Source organism: Tachyglossus aculeatus, chromosome 16, assembly GCF_015852505.1.
Source record: "Tachyglossus aculeatus isolate mTacAcu1 chromosome 16, mTacAcu1.pri, whole genome shotgun sequence".
Classification (NCBI taxonomy): domain Eukaryota; kingdom Metazoa; phylum Chordata; class Mammalia; order Monotremata; family Tachyglossidae; genus Tachyglossus; species Tachyglossus aculeatus.
In genome coordinates, this window is record NC_052081.1 from 28,922,858 (window position 1) to 28,946,758 (window position 23,901).

The window sequence follows — 23,901 nt, forward strand, 5'->3', positions numbered from 1 at the left end:
GTACTATACTCTCCCAAACACTTAGTACAGTGGTCTGCACACAGTAAGCACTCAATAAATACCACTGCTTGATTCAAAGTAACCCACCGGTTCTCTTCACTACCCTGAAGCCACAGTCTTCACTCCTCCCAGGGTAGCCTTCTCACTGTGCCTCCCTCTCAACTCTCCCACCTGCAAACCTTTGCCCATATGCTCCATCCTGCCTAGAGGGTCCTCGCCTTCCATCTAAATGCAGCGGACCACAGCTCTCCTCATCTTCATATCCCTCCTGAAAACTCATGACCCCCAGGTGACACCCCTCAATTAAGCTCTAACTTCTCAGGTCATATCCATCATACAGTTACTCTTAGCACTTAAGTTACAACTCAAGGTTTCCAGACCCAAGACCAGGCAGCAGATAGGAAATAAGCTGGATAAGACCCCCTCTATGTTTCTTCTTCAACCTCGCATTTTTTTCCACTGGCTTACACCAAAGGGGCTTTGCGGTAAGTGTGGCTCCTCTGCCTGATGCCAACTGGCTTGCATGAAAAAGAAGTAATACATACACACACTAAACAAAAGCAGCCTCTAATGTATCTTAATTGTATTTCTCTCTTCCTCTCTCAGAATCTGTGACCAGCAATTCCACTACTGATTCCCTTCTAAATCCCCTTTAAATGACTCTCCCCAACAGGGAGAGTTCAATTCAACAGGAATGGATTCAAACAACAAGAGGGCAGTACACAAGGTGACCCACTTCTCTTATTTAAGCATCCTTCCACTGACCTTTATTTACCACCACAATCCTGTGTTATACCACAGTGCTTGAGACTGTTTCATTTTGCTCTGTGTTTATGACATACACTGATGTCACAAAGGTGCACCCAATGTGGAATGTCACTTGCAAATATGTCTTTTCAAATCACTCTTTACACAAGGCTTTGATCACAAGGACCTGCAGGAAATTGATGCATTTTTTTCCCTGCTTCAAGTCATTTTTCATCCTTGCCTTGTTTTCAGTGAATAGATAAGGTCGTTGCTTCTTGCTGGCCAACACTGCCACCACCTGGCAAATCCATATCCAGAAAATGGAAATCATGGTCTACAATCTTATTTTAGGAATGAAGGAGCTATTTTAGGAGCTATCACCCTCTCTATTTTCTACAACTTAAAAATTTGTACGTTATTCAATATATATTTCAGTTCCACCCATAAAACAACAGGAAAATATCAGAACAGAGTGTTAGCATTAGCCAAAGTAGCACAGCCCCCAGATATGGAACTTCTCCTCCTGTGTCTCCTCCACTCCTGTGCTCTTGCCACAGTGCTATGATGGAAAATCAGGGACCAGGCCAACTTTGTAATGTTATTAACTCAATTCTGCAAGCTAGTAGCAGTGAGATGGCTAATAACTAGAAAACCTCAAAGGGAGGACAGGGAGGCAAGAGAACTGGGTTCCAATCCCAGCTCTGTCAAGTGGATTTCGGTGTAGCCAAGGGCAAGTCACAACATCTCTGAGCTTCAGTTTCCTCATCTGTAAAATAAGGATAGGATACCTGCTCTCCCTACTAGTTGGCAGTAACCCCCATAAGGGAATGATTAGCCTGCATGTATTCTAGTGCTTGACATTCAGTAAGGCCAGAATAACATCTTCATTTTTATTATTGCATTCTAAACTAAAAATTGTAACATATTCTTTGGAGAAAAATAATTTTAAGCCAATTTGAAAATCCTTGAAAATAAACCATTTTATTAATCACTACCATTACTGTTAATTAAAATTAACATTGCTGTCTACCTTTTCCTTAAAGATCTCCAGGAATAAAAAGTCAACAACTTTGGTAGCCGACTCCAGTAATGTTTTCACCCAGGTTGTCAATAAGTTCTTCCATAAATCCTATTGAAAAGCCTCCTGTTTCAATTTTATGCCCGTTTTCACCATTTCTTACTCTGACTCTGAAACCTATCTCCATAAGAACCTTTTATATCCTTGAAAACAGTACCTGGGTCACCTTTTAGCTTCCACTAGGTTAAAAGATACTTTTCCCCTTTTCTCTTCAAATTTATTAAATCAATCAGTGTTGTTTTGGTTGCTCTTCTCTGGGCCCCATTAATTCTCCACAACGTTTTTAAAATGTAGTGACTGAAACTGAACCCAATATTCAAATTAGAATCTGGCCAATATAGAGTATAGATGAAGGATTACTCCTTTTCCTCACATATATTATTCTTGTTGAATATGCCATGACAATGCAGAAATTTAAATAGTGACTAGGCAGGTACACAACTAGCTGGAAGGCTGTTCTTTTATATAAGGAAGCAGCATGGCCTACCCTGCACTTAATAAATACGACTGATTGACTGATTGATTGGAAAGAGCATGGGCCTGGGACTCAGAGGACCTGAGTTCTAATCTCAGCTCTGCCAATTACTTGCTGTGTGACCTTGGGTAAGTCACTTCTCTGTGCTTCAATTTCCTCACCTGTAAATAGGGATTAAATCCTACTCCTTCCTACTTAGACTGTGAACCCCATGAGGGGCAGCGACTGTGTCCAACCTGATAATAATAACAATAATAATAATAATAGTATTTGTTAAGCGCTTACAATGTGCCAAGCACTGTTCTAAGTGCTGGGGTAGATACAAGGTAAACAGGTTGTCCCACGTGAGGCTCACAGTCTTGATCCCCATTTTACAGATGAGGTAACTGACACACAGAGAAGGTAAGTGACTTGCCCAAAGTCACACAGCTGACAAGTGGCGGAGCTGGGATTAGAAACCCGTGACCTCTGATTCTCAAGCCCATGTTCTTTCCACTTATGCTGCCAACTCATACTTCCCAAGCGCTTAGAACAGTGCTCTGCACACATTAAGTGCTCAATAAATACAACTGAATGAATGAATGAATAAATGAACCAAGCCTCGCTGCTTCTCATCTCGTCTCTCATCTATCTCGTCTCTCTCCCAGAGCTTTGTACAGTGTTTGGCACATGGTGCACACTTAACAAATACCATAATTATTAGTAGTAGTACTTTAATCATGAGTGACCCAGTGATAACCGGGGGGGGGGGGGGGGTGACGGGCAGGGAGGAGCATCACGAATGTGGGTTCAACCACATTTCAAAAATCAAGCTGGAACTGAGGAACCTGGATCAAAAGGAACCCAATCTCATTTTCCTGAAGTAATGGAGCTCCATATACATGCTGTAGCACCCAAGCACAGTTGGAACTCTTCCAAGGCTCTGCTAACTGTACCCCTGCTCTCACCCAAACCCTACCTCAAATCCTTTCCTCTCGTTGTCCCACCTACCCATATCTCTATTTCATGAAGATTCCCTGGATATAAGTTATTCCCTCCTTCAAAGCACTTCTCAAATCCCAAAGCCTCAAAAAGCCTTTCCCAACTATCTATAACTCGAGTTGCATCAACCCAATAATCACCTCTTGCATTTATGTAGTGTTTGATGCCCATCCTCACCACTTTAAATAAAAGCTTCAATTTAAAATTCAATGCATACATTCTGACCACTATTTTCAAATAACAAAATTAATATTATTTATTAAACATGTACAGTGTTCTGAACACAATACTAAATGATGGGAAAGAATACACAGATGAGAATTAGACACTTGCCTCAAGACGCTCACAATCTCAGTAGTTTTATATCTGTTTCTCAGATTAAAATATAGGCTCCCTTTGGGCAGGAAATGTGTCTTGTGATTTTACTGTGCCTTTCCAAATGCTTAGTACAAGTGCAACTGGACATAGCAGGGGCTCAATTCTGTTACTACTACTACAACTTCTTTGGACTTGTCACTGCAATGACGTCACAAGAAGGTCTACATAAGTGAAAATCTTCAACCACTGTGACACTGTGGTGACAGTCAGGAACTACTACCCTTCAACCTAATCAATTAGTCAGCCAATCCTATTTATTGAGCGCTTACTGTGTGCAGAGAACTGTACTAAGCACTTGGGAGAATATAACATAACAATAAACAGATACATTCCCTGCCCAAAGCAAGCAATCCTACCCAAACAGGAAGAAGTGTTGCTAGTCGACAGTCAGCCCCTCAATCCATGTCTGATGCAAAGCCTACCAACCAGGGAGCATGGCTGGCAAATTGGATAACAGGATTAGAATTGGTAAACTGAACAACTGGAATCAAAACGAAATACAGATAAGTGGAGGGGGAAAAAAGAAAAGAAATGGTGCACTAACCAGATGCCTGCAAGGAAACAAACTTCAAGTCAATATGGGGGGTATGTCAGACCTGGTGGTCCAGACTTGAGAAGCAGAAGTCTCAGGTGCCTGAAGTTAGCAAACGAAGTCCATGAATTGTGAAAAGAAAAATCTGGTACGTATATTTTACTAAACTTGTAAATACATTTCAAAAGTGTCAGCATCTACCTACTCCCTGGATGACTGCATCTAAAGACAGGTCTCAGAAGATACAGACCAGTTGATTATGTTGTAAGGTCAACATAATCATATGATTCCCATATGACGTATGCATCAGTGTGATCAACAGTTCAAATTGTGGGAACAATTTCTCTCATCATGGACAGTACTTTCCCTTCTAAAAATACCTAGTAAAATTCTAAGCAATAAAGTCATGAAGGTATGACACTTAAAATGGATGACCATAACAGGAAACTGTGCAGTAATAACTTTAAAAATACGAAATCTCATCAAGGCTGTAAGTGCTATCTTTCAACAAATGATACAGAGATGACTGAAAATTACTCTAGATGGAAAAAAGTCAGTTTCTAAAAAATACTCCAACCAGATAACAGCTACTAGAAAATAATTTTATTCTTTTAGATATTTTAAAATAAGGCACTAAAGCAGCATGGCTCAGTGGCAAAAGCCCGGGCTTTGGAGTCAGAGGTCATGGGTTCGAATACCAGCTCTGCCATGTCTTCTGTGTGACCTTGGGCAAGTCACTTCACTCCTCTGAGCCTCAGTTCCCTCATCTGTAAAATGGGGGTTAAGATTCTGAGCCCCACGTGGGACAATCTGATCACCTTGTATCCCCCCAGTGCTTAGAACAGTGCCTTGTACATAGTAAGCGCTTAACAAATACCATCATTATTATTATTATCATTATTATTATTACAGGACAGGAAAGGAAAGACATCAGGCAGAGTTCCAAACAAATATTAAAGCATTGTCTAGTGGAATGAATATGAGCCTCAAACTCAGAAGACCTGGACTGTAGTTCTGGCTCTGCCATTGCTGCTGAGTGACCTTGGGCATCTAGCCATTTGACTTCTCTGTGCCTCAATGTTCTCATCAATTCTATTCTCCTTTTAAAATGTGAGTCAAGGACTGTGTATGATATAATCATCTTGAATCTACCCCGGAGCTAAGCACAGCAGTTAGAACATAATATGCAGTTACTAAATAAATATTATTATTCTTATAAATCAATTCCAATGAAAGTGTCATTTAGTTTCCAAAAGAGAATTACCTAATTTTGTGTATGATTTTATACCAGGCCTCAATTAAATCAAACCTACATACATGATATAAAATTGGAACTTTTAGAATCTAAGTATTTTAAAGACGTTCTTTTAAAATTTCATGCTACAACTTTTCTTTCTATAGCTTGACTAGTTCAGTGTTATACCGTGTATTTCCTCACATAAAATTTTTTTTTCAAAGTAGCCACAAGAGGGCACCCTTGTTCAAAAATATGTAAAATGGTTCAGGATCACTAAACTAGTGATTTTTAAACTCAGAAGATTCGTACAAAAGAGATTAAGAGAGTGAGATGTCAGAATATACAGTAAATTGAGGAAAGCAAGTATAAAGGCTTTAGGGAATGTGTTGTTTTCATTTTGAAAAACTGCTAAAGAACCAATCGGAAAATGACTTGTTACACTAATGGCCTGAGAATTAATGTATTTTCAAAGAAAAATTTTATTCATTAATGGAGTACTTTATTCCCCCACAAAAAAATTCAAAAAACCCAATTCATTCATTTTGCAAAAAAAAAGCCAAATAAGAATTTAGTTCCCTAAATTTTAATGTAATGCAAGGAAAAGGAAAACTAACTGTCACAAAGATTCATTCAGTATCTTGAGAAAAAATGATAAAAGAAAATCAAGAAAAATTTGGAAACGTAAAATTATCTTTGAGAAACTGAAGGAGGTACTGCCAAATTAAAATATCCTAACTCCTAATAAAATTACTTCAAAATTTTCCCCCCACATAGACCAGGAATAAAACATGGTTTGTGAAAATCTGGCTCACAACTGAAAACTAGTGTAAAGACACTGTCAAATCAAGGCAAAGAGCAGTGAAGAGAAAGCTACAGTGGTGGGTAGCAGGAGAGGTAATGGAAAATGTTGACCCAACAGGGCCCATGGGAGAAGATGCAGAAGGTTCCGAGGGGTCCCATCTAGGGAATCAATCAATCATATTTATTGAGTGCTTACTGTGTGCATGCAGAGCACTGTACTAAGCGCTTGGGAAGTACAAGTTGGGAAGCCGAGCTCTGCTCATGTCCACGTTACCATGTCTCTTCCCACACATTTCTCCCTCAAGTTCCCCAGTCTGGCTCTTTCCCTGGTCCTTATGACACATTATGGAGCTATATTATGGATAAAGCAGGAGCAACAGGACATTTATTGATTGGTCAGAAATGTCTGCTAATAGTGTCTCTGATACAGTAGCAGCAGGCCTCAAAGACAGAGCATGGGCCTGGGAGTCAGAGGTCCTGGGTTCTAATCCCAGCTCCAATCCTTGCCTGCTATGTGATTTTGGACCAAGTACAATTTCTCTTTGCCTCAGTTTCCTCATCTGCCAAATGAGGGTTAAATACTTGTCCTCCCTCCCTTAGACTGTGAGTCCCATGTGGGACAGGGAACGCTGTTTCTTAGAAGATTACAGTGTATCTACCTTAGTGCTTAGACTAGGGTAAGAGCTTCAACACAATTATTATGATACATGTGCCAGCACTGTAGAGTTACAAATGGATCCCTTAAAATCCTGGTTTAGAGAAATAATTGCAGAGGGAGGTGGGGGTGACAATTTTTAAGTGGGGGAAAGAAACAAAGTCTTTCATATATTTCAAAGTATCTGTACATAGTTTTTCTAATTGTGCTACTATCTAATATCTAAGTTGCTTGCAGCCAAAGAGAGAGGGCAGTGCACAGAGTGAGGGGATTCCTTTATGTGACTGGGAGAGTCCAGAAATGAGCTCACTTAAAGACATGCTTGCACACATTAGAGAACTCTTTTCTTTTTTAAAAAAACGAAGGACAGCAGTAAAGCTTATGGGAGAAACTAAGCTCAGTACTATGAGCAGAACAATGGCAAATCAGCCCCTGTGTACCAAGATCCTTGTTGCATTAATTTAGTAGACATACTCTTAGCCCGCATGAAAACAGATACAATACAAATTAAATTGCATTAAAAAAGTACTCTATCCATTTTTTCTTCTCAGCTTTGATAATCTTGATGGGGGGGGGAAGAAAAGTAGGTCGGAAAAGGTTCCTTGACGTATGCTCTACATATTACTTTTTAAAAATGCACACACAACTTACCTTGCCAACTGTCATTGCAGACACATAATTTTTCTCCTGTGAGATCACAGTACCCATGATCGGGACTGCCACAGTTGGCTTTACAGTAAGGGATATCACACGCTTCACCTTTCCAGTATTTGTCACACTCACAGTACACTCGACTTGGAAGGGAAACACTCGGTGTGCACTTCCCATGCCCTGAGCAATTGTTAGGACAAGAATTAATGCTGCAAAATATAAAAAAGTTAAAAATTATACTCTAAAAACAGATATGTTTCTCCACCTTTGTTTTCAAATATATCTTTTAACAGGCATCAATGTCCACTAAAAAAAATAATAAATCACTAGTAATTATTATACTGGTAATGACTGGCTTTGTCACAGGTCTTGTGTGCATATCTGAGTTACTATTATACATATTTAGACAGTGAATTTAGACAAATCATCACCTGCAAGAGACTTGTACTCCAATATCCCTGAGCCAGTAGTGGTGAATTTCAGAAAATAACTGTTTTCTGAAATGCTTTCCCCCCAACCCATGCAAAGTTTTTCTCATAAGCTTTTTTCACTTCATTTCTTCGGAGATTTTCTCCATGTTGAAAAAAATCACTGAGCAGACTTTAAATTTTAAGCAGACAAAAAAGAGAAAGCCCACTTTTCCCCTCTTTTCCTACGAAGTCACCCTCACCCAGGAGATGAAGGAGTTCATCTCCTTATGTGGCAGTCATGAACTGCAGATTCTTCCTCTAAGATGGAAAATGTTAACACAGATGAATGTTAAATGATAAAAGCACTACAAATATTTGATTTAGAAGAGTGTGATGAAAGAGTCCTGAACTATTAAAAGTCTTCCACATAACAGAAAGTCACACTATCAGGTAAGCAAATGTCTCTCTGTGCAAATGGGACACTAACATGTTTTAATTCTTTCTGGCCACTAAGAGCCACAGTTAGTGCACTATTTTTTTCAATTTGCTAAATTATGCCTGAATAGTTTGAAAGATAAAATTTGTTTTCAACTGTGTCCAAATATGCCTAGTTTACTGAACATCCAATTTGGGACCTAAGAGTTTGACCCAAAATATTTTTGTTCTACAGTAAACTCCAGTACAATATAGACTTGCAATTAAAATAAAGAAATCAACCACATTCCTGATACTGGGTTATAGCAGAGTTCGTTCCCAACAGCAGAAAAGAACTCCTCCCAGAACTGGAAATGATCCTCCATGGTAACTTGAGATAAAACATATTGACAAAATCCAGGCTTCATCCCACATCTAATCTTTAAAGAAATGGTTCACAAAAGTCACGGGGGTGGGGGCGGTCTTTCCATGTCCCAATAAGCAGAGGAAAGCTGGAGTGCTCCAGGAAAGGGAAAACAGCAGTAATGTGCAGATCCCACCTTCTTCTCCACAACCCCTGGCTGGAATTACGCAGAGAGTAATCCCAAGAAGAAACAGTGAAGGGGACATTTGATGGGATTTTTACAGATTGTTTTTTTCTATTTCCCAAGAATCAATTAGGGCTCCATATTAAAAGAAGACCTCCATTCTAGTGTATTCTGCATTCTACCCTAGATGAATGTTAAGAAATTGATTCATAAAATTAACAGTTTTAAATCCCCCCCCACCTGCCAGATGATAAGTAACCGACTAAATCTTATCCCAAGATAGAGCTAAGATACTTACGAATAAAAGATGTTGAAACCAGTTAAATTGTATGCAGCATCGCTAAAAAAGTGTAGTAGTGCATAGCCGGATGTAGTAACAACTTCTGGTACAGTTTCATTCCCACGTACCTCAGGGACTATTAGACCACTGAAAAGAGAAAAAAAATCCCCATGGTGTAGTAATAGCGGTAATTATAATACTAATATTTAAGGACTTACTATGTGACAGGCACTGTAAGTCCCTGTCCCACATGGGGCTCTCAGTCTCAATCCCCATTTTACAGAGGTGGTAACTGAAGCACAAAGAACTGAAGAGAGTTGCCCGAGGTCACACAGCGGACAAATGGCAGAGCCAGATAACTCTGGGTTTGTAGAACCCAGGGCCTTCCAACTCCCAGGCCTGTAATCTATCCACCAGGCCATGCTGCTTCTCTTAACTTACTAGCAGTGGCTCTCTTCCCGTAGTTCTGGTTGCCCAAGACCTAAAGGACTGGGCTGGCCCAACTTGAACCTATCTGTCCCCCTGCATGCCTACCTCCACAGAAGCTCTCGAACCATTTCCTCTCTGGACACTCTGGCTCCCGCGCCACGCACCCCCAAAACAGCAGTTGAGACAATCGGCGGCGGTGGATGGAGAGACAGACAGAGGAGGAGGTAGCGAGCAGGATAGGGTCACCCCCTCCCCCTGAAACCAGCACCATCTCCAGCTTCAGGGTTGGGGCTGGGAGGGGGCAAGTGGCTCAGTAACTGAGTGGCTGGGTAACAGTGAGACGGCGCCTGAGAAGGAGCGAGTTGACCTGGAGCCATGCCCGGCTCGCTGCAGCTGCCCTCACCCCCGCACCCACAGTGTTTCCTGTGCCTGTGCTTTGATTTTCCTCTCTGCAGGAATGTCAAGTCTGACACAGCCACGTGAAAAGAGGTACTGTGCTTCCAAATAAATCAGGCTAAGACACCGTCTCAACTACGGCAGGAGAGTTTGAAATGGAGATTCATAATAATAATAATGGCATTCGTTAAGCGCTATGTGCAAAGCACTGTTCTAAGCGCTGAGGGGGGATACAAGGTGATCAGGTTGTCCCATGTGGGGCTCACAGTCTTAATCCCCATTTTACAGATGAGGTAACTGAGGCCCAGAGAAGTTAAGTGACTTGCCCAAAGTCACACAGCTGACAAGTGGCGGAGCCGGGATTAGAACCCGTGACCTCTGGCTCCCAAGCCCGTGCTCTTTTCCACTGAGCCACGAGACTGTGAGCCCTATGTCAGGGACTGTGTCCAACTTGATTACCTTGTATCTACCTCAGCACTTAGAACAGTGCCTGGCACATAGTAAGCGCTTACCAAGTATTTTGGGGAAGTAGCATGGTTTAGTGCATAGAGCACAGGCCTGAGGCTCAAAGTCATGAGTTCTAATCCTGGCTCTGCCAATTGTCTGCTGTGTGATCTTGGGCAAGTCAACTCACTTCTCCAAGCCTGTTACCTCATCTAGAAAATGGTGATTGAGACTCCAAGCTCCACGTGGTACAGGGACTCCTTCCAACCCGCTTTGCTTGTAGCCACCCCAGGACTTACTACAGTGCCTCACACATATCAAGGGCTTAACAGCTATCATTATTATTGTTATTATTATCTTCTAAGCTGGGCCATCTTCACCCAGAGTCTATTTCTACAATCAGATTCAATTCTTGTTACTTAGTACATACCTAATTGGAGTCGACTGAGGTATTTAAAAAACATATGTAATGTTAGCAAAGGCATTTACTAGAAAATCTAGTTAGATATATCCTCTATATCCTTAATTCTACTTCTTGATAAGAAAATTTCTCTAGATAAAATGCGTGCACATAGAAGAGCAAGAAAGAAAAAAGAACTTCACAGCCGAAGACATTTTTATGACCATAAAAACACAATTCACGCAATGAGGATGTGACTGAAAAACAAATTCACAACTAAATTCAATTTTATATTGGGTAGTAATAGCATTTATCTTTTACTATGCTGATACCTGTGCCATTTGCTGACTGCCACTGCTTTTAATCTGCTTCTCTTAGTATTTTAATCATTCCAAAGTCTCTGCTCAAAGAAGGCAATCCCTATTGCTGGCTAAATTCCTGCTGATGTGTCCCCACTTGGACCTACCTCTTCCCCTTATTTGCCCACCTCAATTATGGCAGTTCCGTAATAGGACACTAGTTAAGGCTATAGTCCAGATGCTTTCAGAATAAGTCCTTCATGAATTTACTTTATACAAAGACAATATAAACCAAAAAGGCTCCCCAGGTGACAGCACATTTCACTCTGCAAGATGAGGCTTCTATTCATTAACAATCTAAATTTAGGATCCTGGCCATGAGCAGGATTTGATCTCCTACACATATCCAACAATTTTATAATGTGTTTCACATAAAATGCTCTCTCCACAAAAAGGCACTCTTTACATGAGACAAAGTATTTTGGAAAAGACCTATTTTATTCAGATTTTTAGAATCCAAATGTCTTGACTGAACTAGCCTTCCTCTTTTCTGTCTTTGCATAATCTAGACAAATATACACAAAATGCTACATATAATGTACTGTACAGAAAATGCACATTCATCAGGGAATCTAGAATCTATTTCAACAAGATGGCATTCCACCCTCCTGGCTTGAAAATGTTCACTAATTAGCATGAATGTGAGCTCAAAAGCTATTAACAACAAAGTAATGTATCCATTCTAATAGGGTTTACCATTCATAATTATGCTTACTTCCTAAGAACATTAAGGAAATGTTCTAACAAATATAAACATACATAACAAATATTTACAATATACAGCATGTAAATAAACACAATTTAATCCTGAAAAACATTTTCACTGTTTGTAAAAACTTCTATAAACATAACAATAAACAGTATTACTCACCTAAGTACAGCTATTAGAGGTGCATATATTGAATCTCCATCATAAACATACATGTGGTCCCAACTACATTCTGTGGCAAAATGATTAAATCTTAATCTTAGGACTGCATTAGGACTACAAATGAAAATAGCTCAAGGTTAATTGATTACAATATACAAAAACTGTTCTTAGCAATAAATCATTCTAAGTAGTACTACAAAAATACTGTACTTAATAGCTTCAAAAAGTCACCGCAGTCTGATGTTGAAAATTCAAACTGAATGTTTATATTCTACAGAGATTAAGGCATTTTCTAAGAGATATTTTAAGGCAGTAGAATATAAATATCTAAAACAGCAATAAATTCATTCTTTTAAATGGTTTATTTTGTACAAAACCTCATGCCTGCTTTAAATATGATCATCGGTAGAACTGCTTTCAATCTCTGATAGCTGTTTCCCTTCTGCTTTTAAGCATACCCACTTGTCCCACTATCTTAAAATACTCCCTAACCACCAACGGCACCATCTAGCTGTTGCCCCATTGCCCCCTATCATTATTGTCCAAAGTCTTCAAACAATTTAACACCCAATGCCTCCACTTACTCTCCTCCAACTGCTCCCTGGGCCCTCTATGCTCTGACATGTATTCCTTCCATTCCACTGAATCTGTTCTCTTGACAGATACCAATGACCTTTTTCTTTTCAAATGCAATGGACTCTACTCCAACCTTAGCCTCAGCTTCCTTAGACACCGTGGATTACCCCCTTCTTCTGAAAACACTAGCTAGCCTTGAGTTTTCCAGGTTCTCCTCCTACCTCCTTAGAGACTCCTCCTCTGTCTCTTTCACCTCAGCTCTTCCTCTGCCTCCCAATTCCTTAACTGCCCCTCAAGGCTCCTCACCTATTATCATTCTACACTCACCCCCTCTGGGACCTAATTCCCTCTCATGGCTAAAACTACCACCTCTATGCAGGAGGGCTCCCAAATCTCTCCAGCCCTGACCTCTCTCCTCCGCCATCTCAGGTCTCTCCTCCTACCCCCACCAATAGCATTCAATAAATTAAAAATGTCATACTTACTAGCCTTCAATTAGCCAAGTACATTTAGTTTTATATTTATAATTAATTGGTCCATCTGTTAAATATCCAGAGGGTTCTGTTAACCTAGAAAAGAAAAAACAAAGCCATAAATACAATTACCCTTATAGTCATTTAAAAGAGGTAAAACAGCATCATAAATGAAAATATCAACATTGAAAAGTTATAGCTCATGACAGACGGTTAGAAAAATATCACTCAGGGTTCATATTAGTCACCACTTTTTTTGAACAATCTGAGAGCTCTTTTGCCATGCATCTTTAAATATTTATTTTCTAATAGGAGTACAATTTTCTGGGAAAAGCAAAAAGCACTACTGTATAGATAGATCACATAATATATGTGTGCAATTAGTTCCTCTATAAGACAAAGGTTAGGTTCTTGAATAATCTGCTAGTAAGAAAAATTCACACTATATTACTCATGCTTGACTGACCTTATGCACATACGCATAATTTCTTTCACCATCCTTAGCGTGCTCTATCGAGGCAAGCACCTACTGTTGGAAGAACATTCCCTGATCCTCCAAAAGTGTGCTACACAAAACACATCAGTATAGTCTAGTGGAAAAAGCACTAGTCTGGATACTATGAGTCCCAGGTTCAAGTCTAAGTTCTGCCCCTGGCCTACTGGGTGGCTCTGAGTACATCAATTAATCTCTCTGGGTCTCAGTATCCCCATCTGTAATATGGCAATAATACTACCTTCTCTCTCCTATCTCACGGGAATATTGTGAAAAGAAAATGTCATAAATCATATGAAAATACTTTGGAATAATGAACGCTATATAACCACAAGTACTGTTATTATAAAAGCTCTGTTACACAGACAGCATCTTATTCAACAGAAAGTTCAAAAAACCCACCTGTTGGTTATTTCTCCTGCACGGATGATACTAACTGATTCCTTTTGGAGAAGGAATTTAACCAAGTTTGAGTTCACCCCAGGGGTATGGATCACCTCTGGGGGCATTTGCATAAGCTCTCTGCTTGTCTGATTCATGACTGCTCCAGCTCACCTTCAATCAGTGAGCACCTCTCCTGGCTACACCTATTACTTGGGCTCCATTCATTCATTCATTCAATCGTATTTATTGAGCGCTTACTCTGTGCAGAGCACTGTACTAAGCACTTGGGAAGTACAAATCGGCAACACATAGAGACAGTCCCTACCCAACAACTGGCTCACAATCTAGAAGGGGGAGACAGACAACAAAACAAAACAAGTAGATGGGTGTCAATACCATCAGAATAAACAGAATTATAGCTATCTATACATCATTAATAAAATAGAGTAATAAATATGTACAAATAAAATAGAGTAATAAATTTGTACAAATATATACAAGTGCTGTGGAGAGGAGAAGGAGGTATGGCAGAGGGAGGATGATGGGGAGGAGGAGGAGAGGATGGGGGGGGGGGGCTCAGCCTGGGAAGGCCTCCTGGAAGAGGTGAGCTCTCAGTAGGGCTTTGAAGGGAGGAAGACAGCTAGTTTGGTGGAGGGGTGGAGGGAGGGCATTCCAGGCCAGAGGTAGGGTGTGGGCCAGGGGTCGATGGCGGGACAGGTGAGAACAAGGCCCAGTGAGGAGGTCAGAGGCAGAGGAGCAGAGTGTGTGGGCTGGGCTGTAGGAGGAGAGATTGTCTGCCCCTTGGGGACATTTGCATAAACTCCCTCAAGGGCCAGGGTTGCACTGCTAATGTAATTAGCAAACAGTCTTCCTCATCCAATCACTAATAACATTTATTAAGGGTTTTCAAAAATGTGTTTAACTGGGAAGAGACCACGCACATTGCTTCCTAAACAATCCATGGCCTATAGGAGGCCAGACATTCTACAAGGAAGGAAAAAAAATACAGAGGAAAATATAGCTATATCCAATTGTTCAGCAAATATTCTTCTGGCTACAAGTGTTGAGGGTTCACTGTGCCCTCAGTGGAGCATTCTAGAAGGTCTTTACTCAAACTACTGTGTGACAATTAATGCACTCTGATGATAAGCCCTGAATTACTCAATAGTAGTAGAGTATTGTACTAAGTGCTTGGGAGAGTGAAATAAAGTTAGTAGACACAATTCCTACCTGCAAGGATCTTACAATCACTTAGACACTGTAACTGAAATGTTCAGCTAACCAGCAATTCCCATTCCCTGAGTGTGCTGGATGGCAGAGGTCTGTGTATCTGTTCAAATATATAATCTTTTATTTTTAAAGGTAATGCTATATAGACTTGATATACATATCAAGTCTAAAATGATTAATGGTTAAAAATGATCTGGATGAACTGATAATTCACTCTACTCTGTGTGCATGTAATGGTAGCCCTTCGCTCCTCTCCTACCTTTACCACTGGCAGCAGCAACTAGAGCTGATTCTGAAAATGCCTCTCAATGGCCTAGTCTTTCTTAAACCTTTCCTGATTGCTATATGCTGGCTCACCTATGTACTCCAGCTGTATCCCAACCGTCTGGTTTTATACAAACAAAATCAGGAAAGCCATAGACACCTAAACAAAAGGCATTTGTTTATCATCATTTGAAACCACGTTACATCCACACTGGGAAAACCGGTTACTCTTCAGGTAATCACATTTTAGGAAGGATTAACAGAATTGGACTATGTACAGAGAAGAGCAGTCAAAATGATTGGGAGACAAATCAGGAGCCCATGCACAAGGATGGGAGGGTTAAGTGAGATTGCGGTAGTATGCACGAAATAATGGAGCAGGCACAAATCTATCAGCTATTTAAAAACCCTATCAACACCTATTAATGGTGCCAGCAAGTACTGTCTACCAAAGGGCATTTAAGATTGTGGGTTAAGTCAATAGACTAGCTGAATGATAACAACTCTTAGATCAAGGAGCAACTTGCAGCAGAGCAAACAAAAGTATCCTCAACATCCTCATGGCCCTTAGAAAGGGATTTATTGAAAGCTACATTGTGGAAAACAGAACAAAGTAGGGAACATATGCGACAAATAATGAGACACCATGGCTGAAGATTAATTTCCCCTCTTGCCAGTCAAGTTATCTCTTCTCAACGTTCATGAATTTATCCACTGATGTATTTATTCCCTTGTATCTACTTATATCCATTCCATTACTCTTAACTATGGTACATGAAACAACTTATGTCGGCCTCTCCCCATTAAATCAAGGACAGGAATTGTCTTTTACTACTTTTATGTTCCCCAAGTGCCTATTACCGTGCTAATGTATACAGTAGGTGTTCGATAAATTATATTGAAGCTGAAGCTATAGAAGGATATATATTGAGAGATGCACCCACATACCTCTCTCTCTCTCTCACACACACACACACACACACACACACACACACCACACACCACCCCAGCCCACCCCCCACACACACACACTTCTTCTCTCCTTATTTTATTATACTTATTTTTCTGGCCAAAATAGCTAAACTAGTGAAGGATGGATACTGAGAAAAATTTCAGCAGGCCAGTGCTCATCTGAACCACTTCCTGCTCTGAATAATAATAATAATAATAATAATGATGATGGCATTTATTAAGCACTTACTATGTGCAAAGCACTGTTCTAAGCGCTGGGGAGGTTTCAAGGTGATCAGGTTGTCCCTCGTGGGGCTCACAGATTTAATCCCCATTTTCCAGATGAGGTAACTGAGGCACAGAGAAGTTGAGTGACTTGCCCAAAGTCACACAGCTGACAATTGGCGGAGTCAGGATTTGAACCCATGACCTCTGACTCCAAAGCCCGTGTTCTTTCCTACTGAGCCACGCTGCTTCTCTGCATGATGCCATTCTTGCTGAAGCAAGTCAATTAGAAAAGCAATAGACAAAAAGTAGATAAAGCTCCACTCTTCAAATCCTCCCCCTCACTCTCAAGGGTTTCTCTTGGGTTTTTCAGCCAGTCCAGTTCAGATCTGGTGCCCCTTACCTTTTTGAGATAAAGCTCAGCTCTCTCAGAGGGAGTGCCTGTATCTCAGCAGAAGTAACTCTGAAAACATAGTGAGTCACTGAACCCTGGAAAGGATTCTCTCTGCCTTTGATTGGGTGCTTTCCCTCAACATTCTGGTGTGCAGTCTTCCTTCACGGCCTCTCTGCCCCCAGCTACCGGATTTGCTCATTATAATTATACTTATTTTTTCATTCTTCACAGGGAATCAACTGAGTCCCTTCATTTGTTTTTGCCCTGCCCCATCTGACCATAAGCTCCCACACAGCAGACAGAACAGACCCAAGGAAATGAAAGGCCTCCGGCAGGGGGTGACGTTAGTTGGGGCTAAGGAACTTATAAGACTGAAAGTTTGTTATGGGCAAGGAACATGTCTACCAGCTCTTCATATTCTACTTTCCCAAGTGCTTAGTACAGTGATCTGCAAACAGTAAGTGCTCAATAAATACCACTGATTTTTTTAAAAGGCATATCTATGACATGTAGGCCTAGTAACAACTGAGAAGAATGCATTTATAGAACTACGGTTCCCGAAATGCCAAGTGAAGAAACTGACAACAGTGGTGAATTGATCACGTAATTACCACAAAAAACAAGGCACAAACAACCACTGCTATGTTAGGGCTTTACGCCTTCAACCGCATTCATGCTTTAGGGAGACAGTGGGAGATAGGTAGAGATTAGATCAATAAATACGATTGAATGAATTAGGGAGTAAGAAAGACCTGGATTCTAAACCCAGCTCCTTCATGTGTCTGCTGTGTGACCATGGGCAAGTCACTTCACTTCTCTGTGCCTCAGTTCCCTCATTTATAAAATGGGGATAAAGACTGTGAGCCCAATATGGAACAGGGTCACTGTGCCCAACGTGATTTGCTTGTATCCACCCCAGTGCTTAGTACAGTGCCTGGCACATAGTAGGCACTTAAATACTGCAATTATCATTATTATTACTAGCTTTTCCATTTATGTCCACCACTTATTTAACTGGATCCAAGCATTTCCTTGTTTCCTCTGATTGATGCTACAACACAAGTTTTCATCAATTTGAGGCTATTCAGGAACACAACCCTCAAATTATGGTAGAATTGTCATCTAACAATACTTGTCCATGGTGTTACATAAAGTAAACCAATCAGGTCTACCATAATCTGAGAGTTGTGTTCCTGAATAACTTCACACTCACAACTTGGGTGGCATTACTCATATTGGGCCCATGGCCATGCATAAATGCAAAACTGCTCCTTCTGACACTAAACTGCATTTACTCTAGACATATGCACTCTGTCCAAATAAAAATACCTCATTCTTCAATAGTGTCAATAAAATAATAGTGGAAATGATGGTGGTATTTCTTAAGTGTTTACTATATCCCTAACATTGTATCAGATGATGATGAAGATGATGGTATTTGTTAAGCACTTACTATGTACCAAGCACTGTTCTAAGCACTGCGGTAGATACAAGTTAATCATGTTGGATATAGTCCCCATCCCACAAGTGCCAGGGCGTATATAAGATAATCAGGTCAGACATAGCCCCTGCCCCTCATCAGGCTCAAAGTCTAAGTGGAAAGGAGAACAGATACTGAGTCCACATTTTACAAGTGAGGAAACTGAGGCACAGATAACTTAGATAACTTGCCCACAGTCACACAACAGACAAGTGGCAGAATGGAAATTACAACCCAGGACCTCTGACTCCCAGCCTATACTTCTTAACTATGTATTCTATCCAAAACAAGTAAAGAAAACACACATTATCAATCAATGCTATTTATTCCACACTTTCTACGTGCAGAAAGTACACTGGGAGAGTACAACAGAATTAGTGGACCCATTCCCTGCCCACAACGAGCTTACTGTCTAGAGGATGTGACAGAAGTGTCTGTTCATGTTTTTAATGATGATGATGGCTGTACTGAAAAACAGAGTATTTCATTCTTTAAAGGCTGATTGAGGTGAGTATCGGTGCTCTTGGAGGGTAAAGAGTGTCAAAGAAAGTCTCCGCTTGAAGTCTGCATGTATGTGTACATATGATATACATATGTGTATATTTATTCAATTAAGGTATACTGGTGATATAAAATATAAGTTAAATACGCAAAACCTATTCTAATCACACCTGCATACAGTAGCCAAAATAACTGTGGGTAATACTTGGAATAAGGTGTTAATTCCAGGATGGTTTTGGTAAATATTTCTTACCCTCAAGATTATATAAATCATAGAATCACAGAGTTGGTGAGATATCATGAGATCATCTGTCTAGGTTCAGACTTCCAGACAGGTGAATCAAACAATTAATGGTATTTATTGAGTGCTTATTGTGTGCAAAGCACTACACTAAGAACTTGGGAGAGTAGAGTTGGTAGGCCATCCAGTTCTTATTGTGATCCACTATTTTCTTTAATATCCACGAATGAAGAATCCACAATCTCCCAGGTTTTTAATCAATCATTCTGATAGCCAATAGGATTTCTTTATGTACAACCAATATCTTTTTATGCTTTAAACTCATCTCCTCTTGTTAATTCTCATGAGAAACACAGAAGCCCCAGAGAAACATTAGACAGCATCCTCCATAAAACCTTTCATATACTTAATGACAATTACTAGGTCACTTCTCCCCTCTGGAACACATCACCCACATTCCTTTAACCAATTTTCCATTCCTTTAATCAATTTTCTGTACTTTCTCCTTTTTAAACCTAGATGCCTAAAAGTGGAGTTAGCACTTTCATACTTGTCTAATACTACACAGTAGTGAAAAGGCTATTTTCTAGTTCTTATGCTATATTCTTACTACTTTTTATCAGTACCATGTGATTTTTCAAATAAAGTAACTAGACTGCTGACTCATATTCCACTTGCAGTTCACTAACTCCCATGTCCTTGTGGACTGTAATCTCCTTGAAGAGCGGGATTGTAACTACTAATTCTTTTCTACTCCCCCAAGCACTTGGCATTCTGTATGCAGCAAATACTCAAATACTACTGATTGATGTCTTTTTCCAAGGAACTCCTTCTTATCCAGTTTTTCTTCCCCCTATATTTGTGGTGGTGGCTTTTTTAGCTGTAAGTGAATTACCCTCAACCATTTTTCTCATTTACCCAAATTACTTTGAATTTTGTCTTCCAAAACATTAATAACTCTACCCAAAATAATCATTTGCAAATTGAAGAATATTTGTGGGACAAAAGCCTTCTCCCTCAAGTACCCCCAAAGAGGAGCAAAGAGAAAAGCCCTCCACCAATCAGAGAATTCCCAAAGATATGAAAGAACCCATGGACTCCGGTGGAAAGAATAAGAAGGGGGACTACGTAACCGCTGCATAAATATTTTGAAAAGTTGCAAAGCTCTGACTGAACACCTAATATTAGCCAGCAAACGTTGGTTTATTCAGAAGATTTACTTGAAGAGGAAGGCAAAAATGAAACTAAGATTTAAAACCACAACCAGAAAACCATCCTTATTGATTCAATGTTTAAAGGGTTACTCACAGCTTGCATGCCTTTAACCACAGGCTCGGAGAAAAAAAACAAAGGGGCAAAAGGTTCTCAGCAGCCTTAAGTGTAAACAGAGAAAAGCTTTTCCTGAGTCCCTCCAAGAGAACTCTGGAAACATGACTTGTGCCAAGAACAACCCCCTTAGTTCTGTGAAATGTAATGAATCAACCCTTTCGCGTGTTAGGAAATGTACTTTGACCTTTCCTTCTCTTCGATTCTCTTGCCCACCTCCAACAGGTGAGCTGATGAGATGTTTGAAATCACACAGTTCCCACCAAAGATTGCCTGCCATTAATATAGCAGAGTTTACCAATTCTTGATTCATTCGTTCAGATCATTAACAAAGACAACTGCCTCAGGACCAACCTCTGTATGATGCTGATCTCCCTGCTCCACAACGGCAGGGAGAAGCAGGAGCCACAGCGAGAACCACTGACAGACTCGTCCCCCCCCAAGCCCAGAGCTCTGCTGCCCCTCAGAAGAACTGCCCCACTCCCATATCACTTCCCCTCAGCCTCTGCCCTGCTCCACCATAGCAGAAAGGGCTGCTCAAACAACAGGCTATGACTACAGTTCTTGTAACTGTTGGGCCCTGAGCAAGGAGAAGAAACAGCATGGCCGAGTGGATAGAGCACGGGCCTGGGAGTCAGTGCCACTTGTTCGCTGTGTGACCTTAGGCAAGTCGCTTCACTTCTCCGTGCCTCGGTGACCTCATTTGCAAAACGGGGATTAAGACTGTGAGCCCCATGTGGACAGGAGCCATGTTCAACCTGATTAGCTTGTGTCTACCCCAGCACTCAATACAGTGCCTGGCACATAGTAAGTGCTTAATCAATACCATGAAAAAGGAGGTGCCTCTGCAACAATGTTCTTCTTGTCACGGTGCCTTTATTGTTTTTCTTAAATTTACTTTTTGTATTTACCGTTGTCCTTTTCTGTTTTCTTTGATTTCAAGGTTCCTTATGTATTTATTGTCAAATCCTCCTCCCCTGCTTCTTCTTTGATTGTGAGTCACTTGGGGGACCAGAGACCATGACTATATCTCCAACAGATTTTTCCAGGCCCAGTATGGTTCTTTACCCTCAGCAGACACTTTATAATATACTACTACTACTGCTGCTGCTACTACTGCTGCTACTATTTGGTCTGTCTCCCTAGGTTGACAATGAACCACTGACAAGTGCATTCTGGGTGCCCCCCTGGAGTAGGATGTCACTTTACACCTATTTTGTGGTTGAGAGATGAAGCAATACTTCTGCAATTGAAAAATCATTTAAAACCATCCTTTAATAATATTAATAATAATGTTGGTATTTGTTAAGTGCTTACTATGTGCCAAGCACTGTTCTAAGCACTGGGGTGATACAAGGTAATCAGGTTGTCCCACGTGGGGCTCACAGTCTTCATCCCCATTTGACGGATGATGGAACTGAGGCCCAGAGAAGTTAAGTGATTTGTCCAAGGTCAAACAGGTGACAAGTGGCAGAGCCGGGATTAGAACCCGCGACCTCTGGCTTCCCAGCCCGTGCTCTTTCCACAGAGCCACGCTGCTTTACACTGTAAACTCCTGGTGGGCAGGGAACATGTCAACCAACTCTGTTGTACTGACTCTCCCAAGCGCTTAATACAGTACTCTGCACACAGTAAGCTCTCAATAAATACCATGGATTGACTGAATCATTTTTGCAATGCAGTACTTCCTTAAACACAACCTAACCACTAAGAACGATTATATATATATATATATATATATATATATATCACTACCAAAAAGCACTAATTTGGAAGATTCTACATTCAAGGTATTGCAATAACTTCCATTCTTAGGATTACTTTCTTCCCAGCATAGTAATGAACAGGGTTTAATTAAATAACTGTAAAATAGATCCCTAGCATGAAGGGTGCGGACTGCAACAGCTGTCAAATCAACAACCTGCTGGGTTGCGACCAAGGACAGTATTGGCACTATGCTGGGGTCACTTTGATAGTAAATGGGTCTTGTACATAAAGAGCCTTTGTGGGCACTTGGCAATGTGTTGCCCCTGCCCTCCTCCTCACTTGCTGCATTCCATGCCTCAGTAGGAACACAACTGGCAAGGACAAGAACAGAAGTGGTGTTGTACAAACCACTGGTCAATTTTCTTCACCCAGGTTTTCAGTCCCAAAGTCTCAGCCCCAAGACTCATCTTGCTGTTCATGATGGGAGACTCTTGCATCATCAGAAAGAATTCTGTTCTTTTTGATTTGAGTACTTCAGATACTCCTAAATTCTGCTGGTGAGAATGTAAACTTTTCTAATATGGAAGAGGTTTACTGTTTTGCTCCAGGAAGATTGTTATTCACCAAATGTCTTGGAATAGTCTAACCAACCCTCATCTAAATAGGAAAATGGTACAGCCCTTGACTATGTCATAGATTAGAGTGGCTTTTATTCAAACTGCTCTTAAAAACAACTTACAATGGAAGAAAAATCAATTTTATACAAACCCCATAAACTTAGTAATGCACTAAATATAATGAGCACATATATTTAGTAGATTTGAAAATTTGGGGAAAATGCACAGATATGACAATTTAAGGAATATTTATTCAATTCTAGTAATTATCTTTTGTGTCTTCTACTCTGCATTGATGATGATAAGCTTTGTTTGTCTGCTATGTGACCTTGGGCATGCCATTTAACTTCTCTGCACCTGTTACCTCATATGTAAAATGGGGATTAAGACTGTGAGCCCCATGTGGGATGTCGACTGTTTCCAACTGGATTGGTTTATATCTGCCCCAGCATTTAGTACAGTAGCTGGTACATAGGAAGCACTTAACACAGTCTTCAAATTTGTCAAAACCTGTGCACACATTAAGTTCAACATGTCTGTCTTTAATTGTAAGCTTTTCAAAGGCAGGAAGCTTGTCTAATTAACTTTGTACTATGCCAGTCACTATGCCATGTGCAGAAGCTTATACGTTAATCACCCAAAAATTATATAATTTCTCATCCAAAAAGTGGGGATCATCCATATTAACAATTCCTCCTGAAATGCCAAGCATAACTAAAATAGAATCTTTGCCCAAAGCAGAGATATTTGATATATAGAGTCTATGTAAATAAAATGCAATCTTTTTCAAATTAAAAACTGTCACTTAGAAAATTGAATCTTGGCATTTTGTCAACACATACCAATGTATTTCTCAAGAGGAAATTAGAAACACTGGATGGTGAATTTTAACATTTCAATGAGTACCTGCTACTCTTAAATTCAATCACAGAGAAAAGGATCATCGAAGATAT

At 40.3% G+C, this 23,901-nt stretch overlaps 1 protein-coding gene across 1 annotated transcript in view; it reads right to left on the bottom strand.

Moving 5' to 3' along the window:
- The window catches only part of ATRNL1 (attractin like 1), a 602,420-nt gene that overhangs the window by 559,934 nt on the left and 18,585 nt on the right, over positions 1-23,901 (bottom strand). Inside the window, exons 2-5 of the mRNA XM_038758614.1 lie at positions 13,148-13,231; positions 12,087-12,200; positions 9,206-9,334; positions 7,536-7,744 (exon numbers count right to left, since the gene is read on the bottom strand). Coding sequence (XP_038614542.1) covers positions 7,536-7,744; positions 9,206-9,334; positions 12,087-12,200; positions 13,148-13,231 — 536 coding nt within the window. The remainder of the gene's footprint in view (positions 1-7,535; positions 7,745-9,205; positions 9,335-12,086; positions 12,201-13,147; positions 13,232-23,901) is intronic.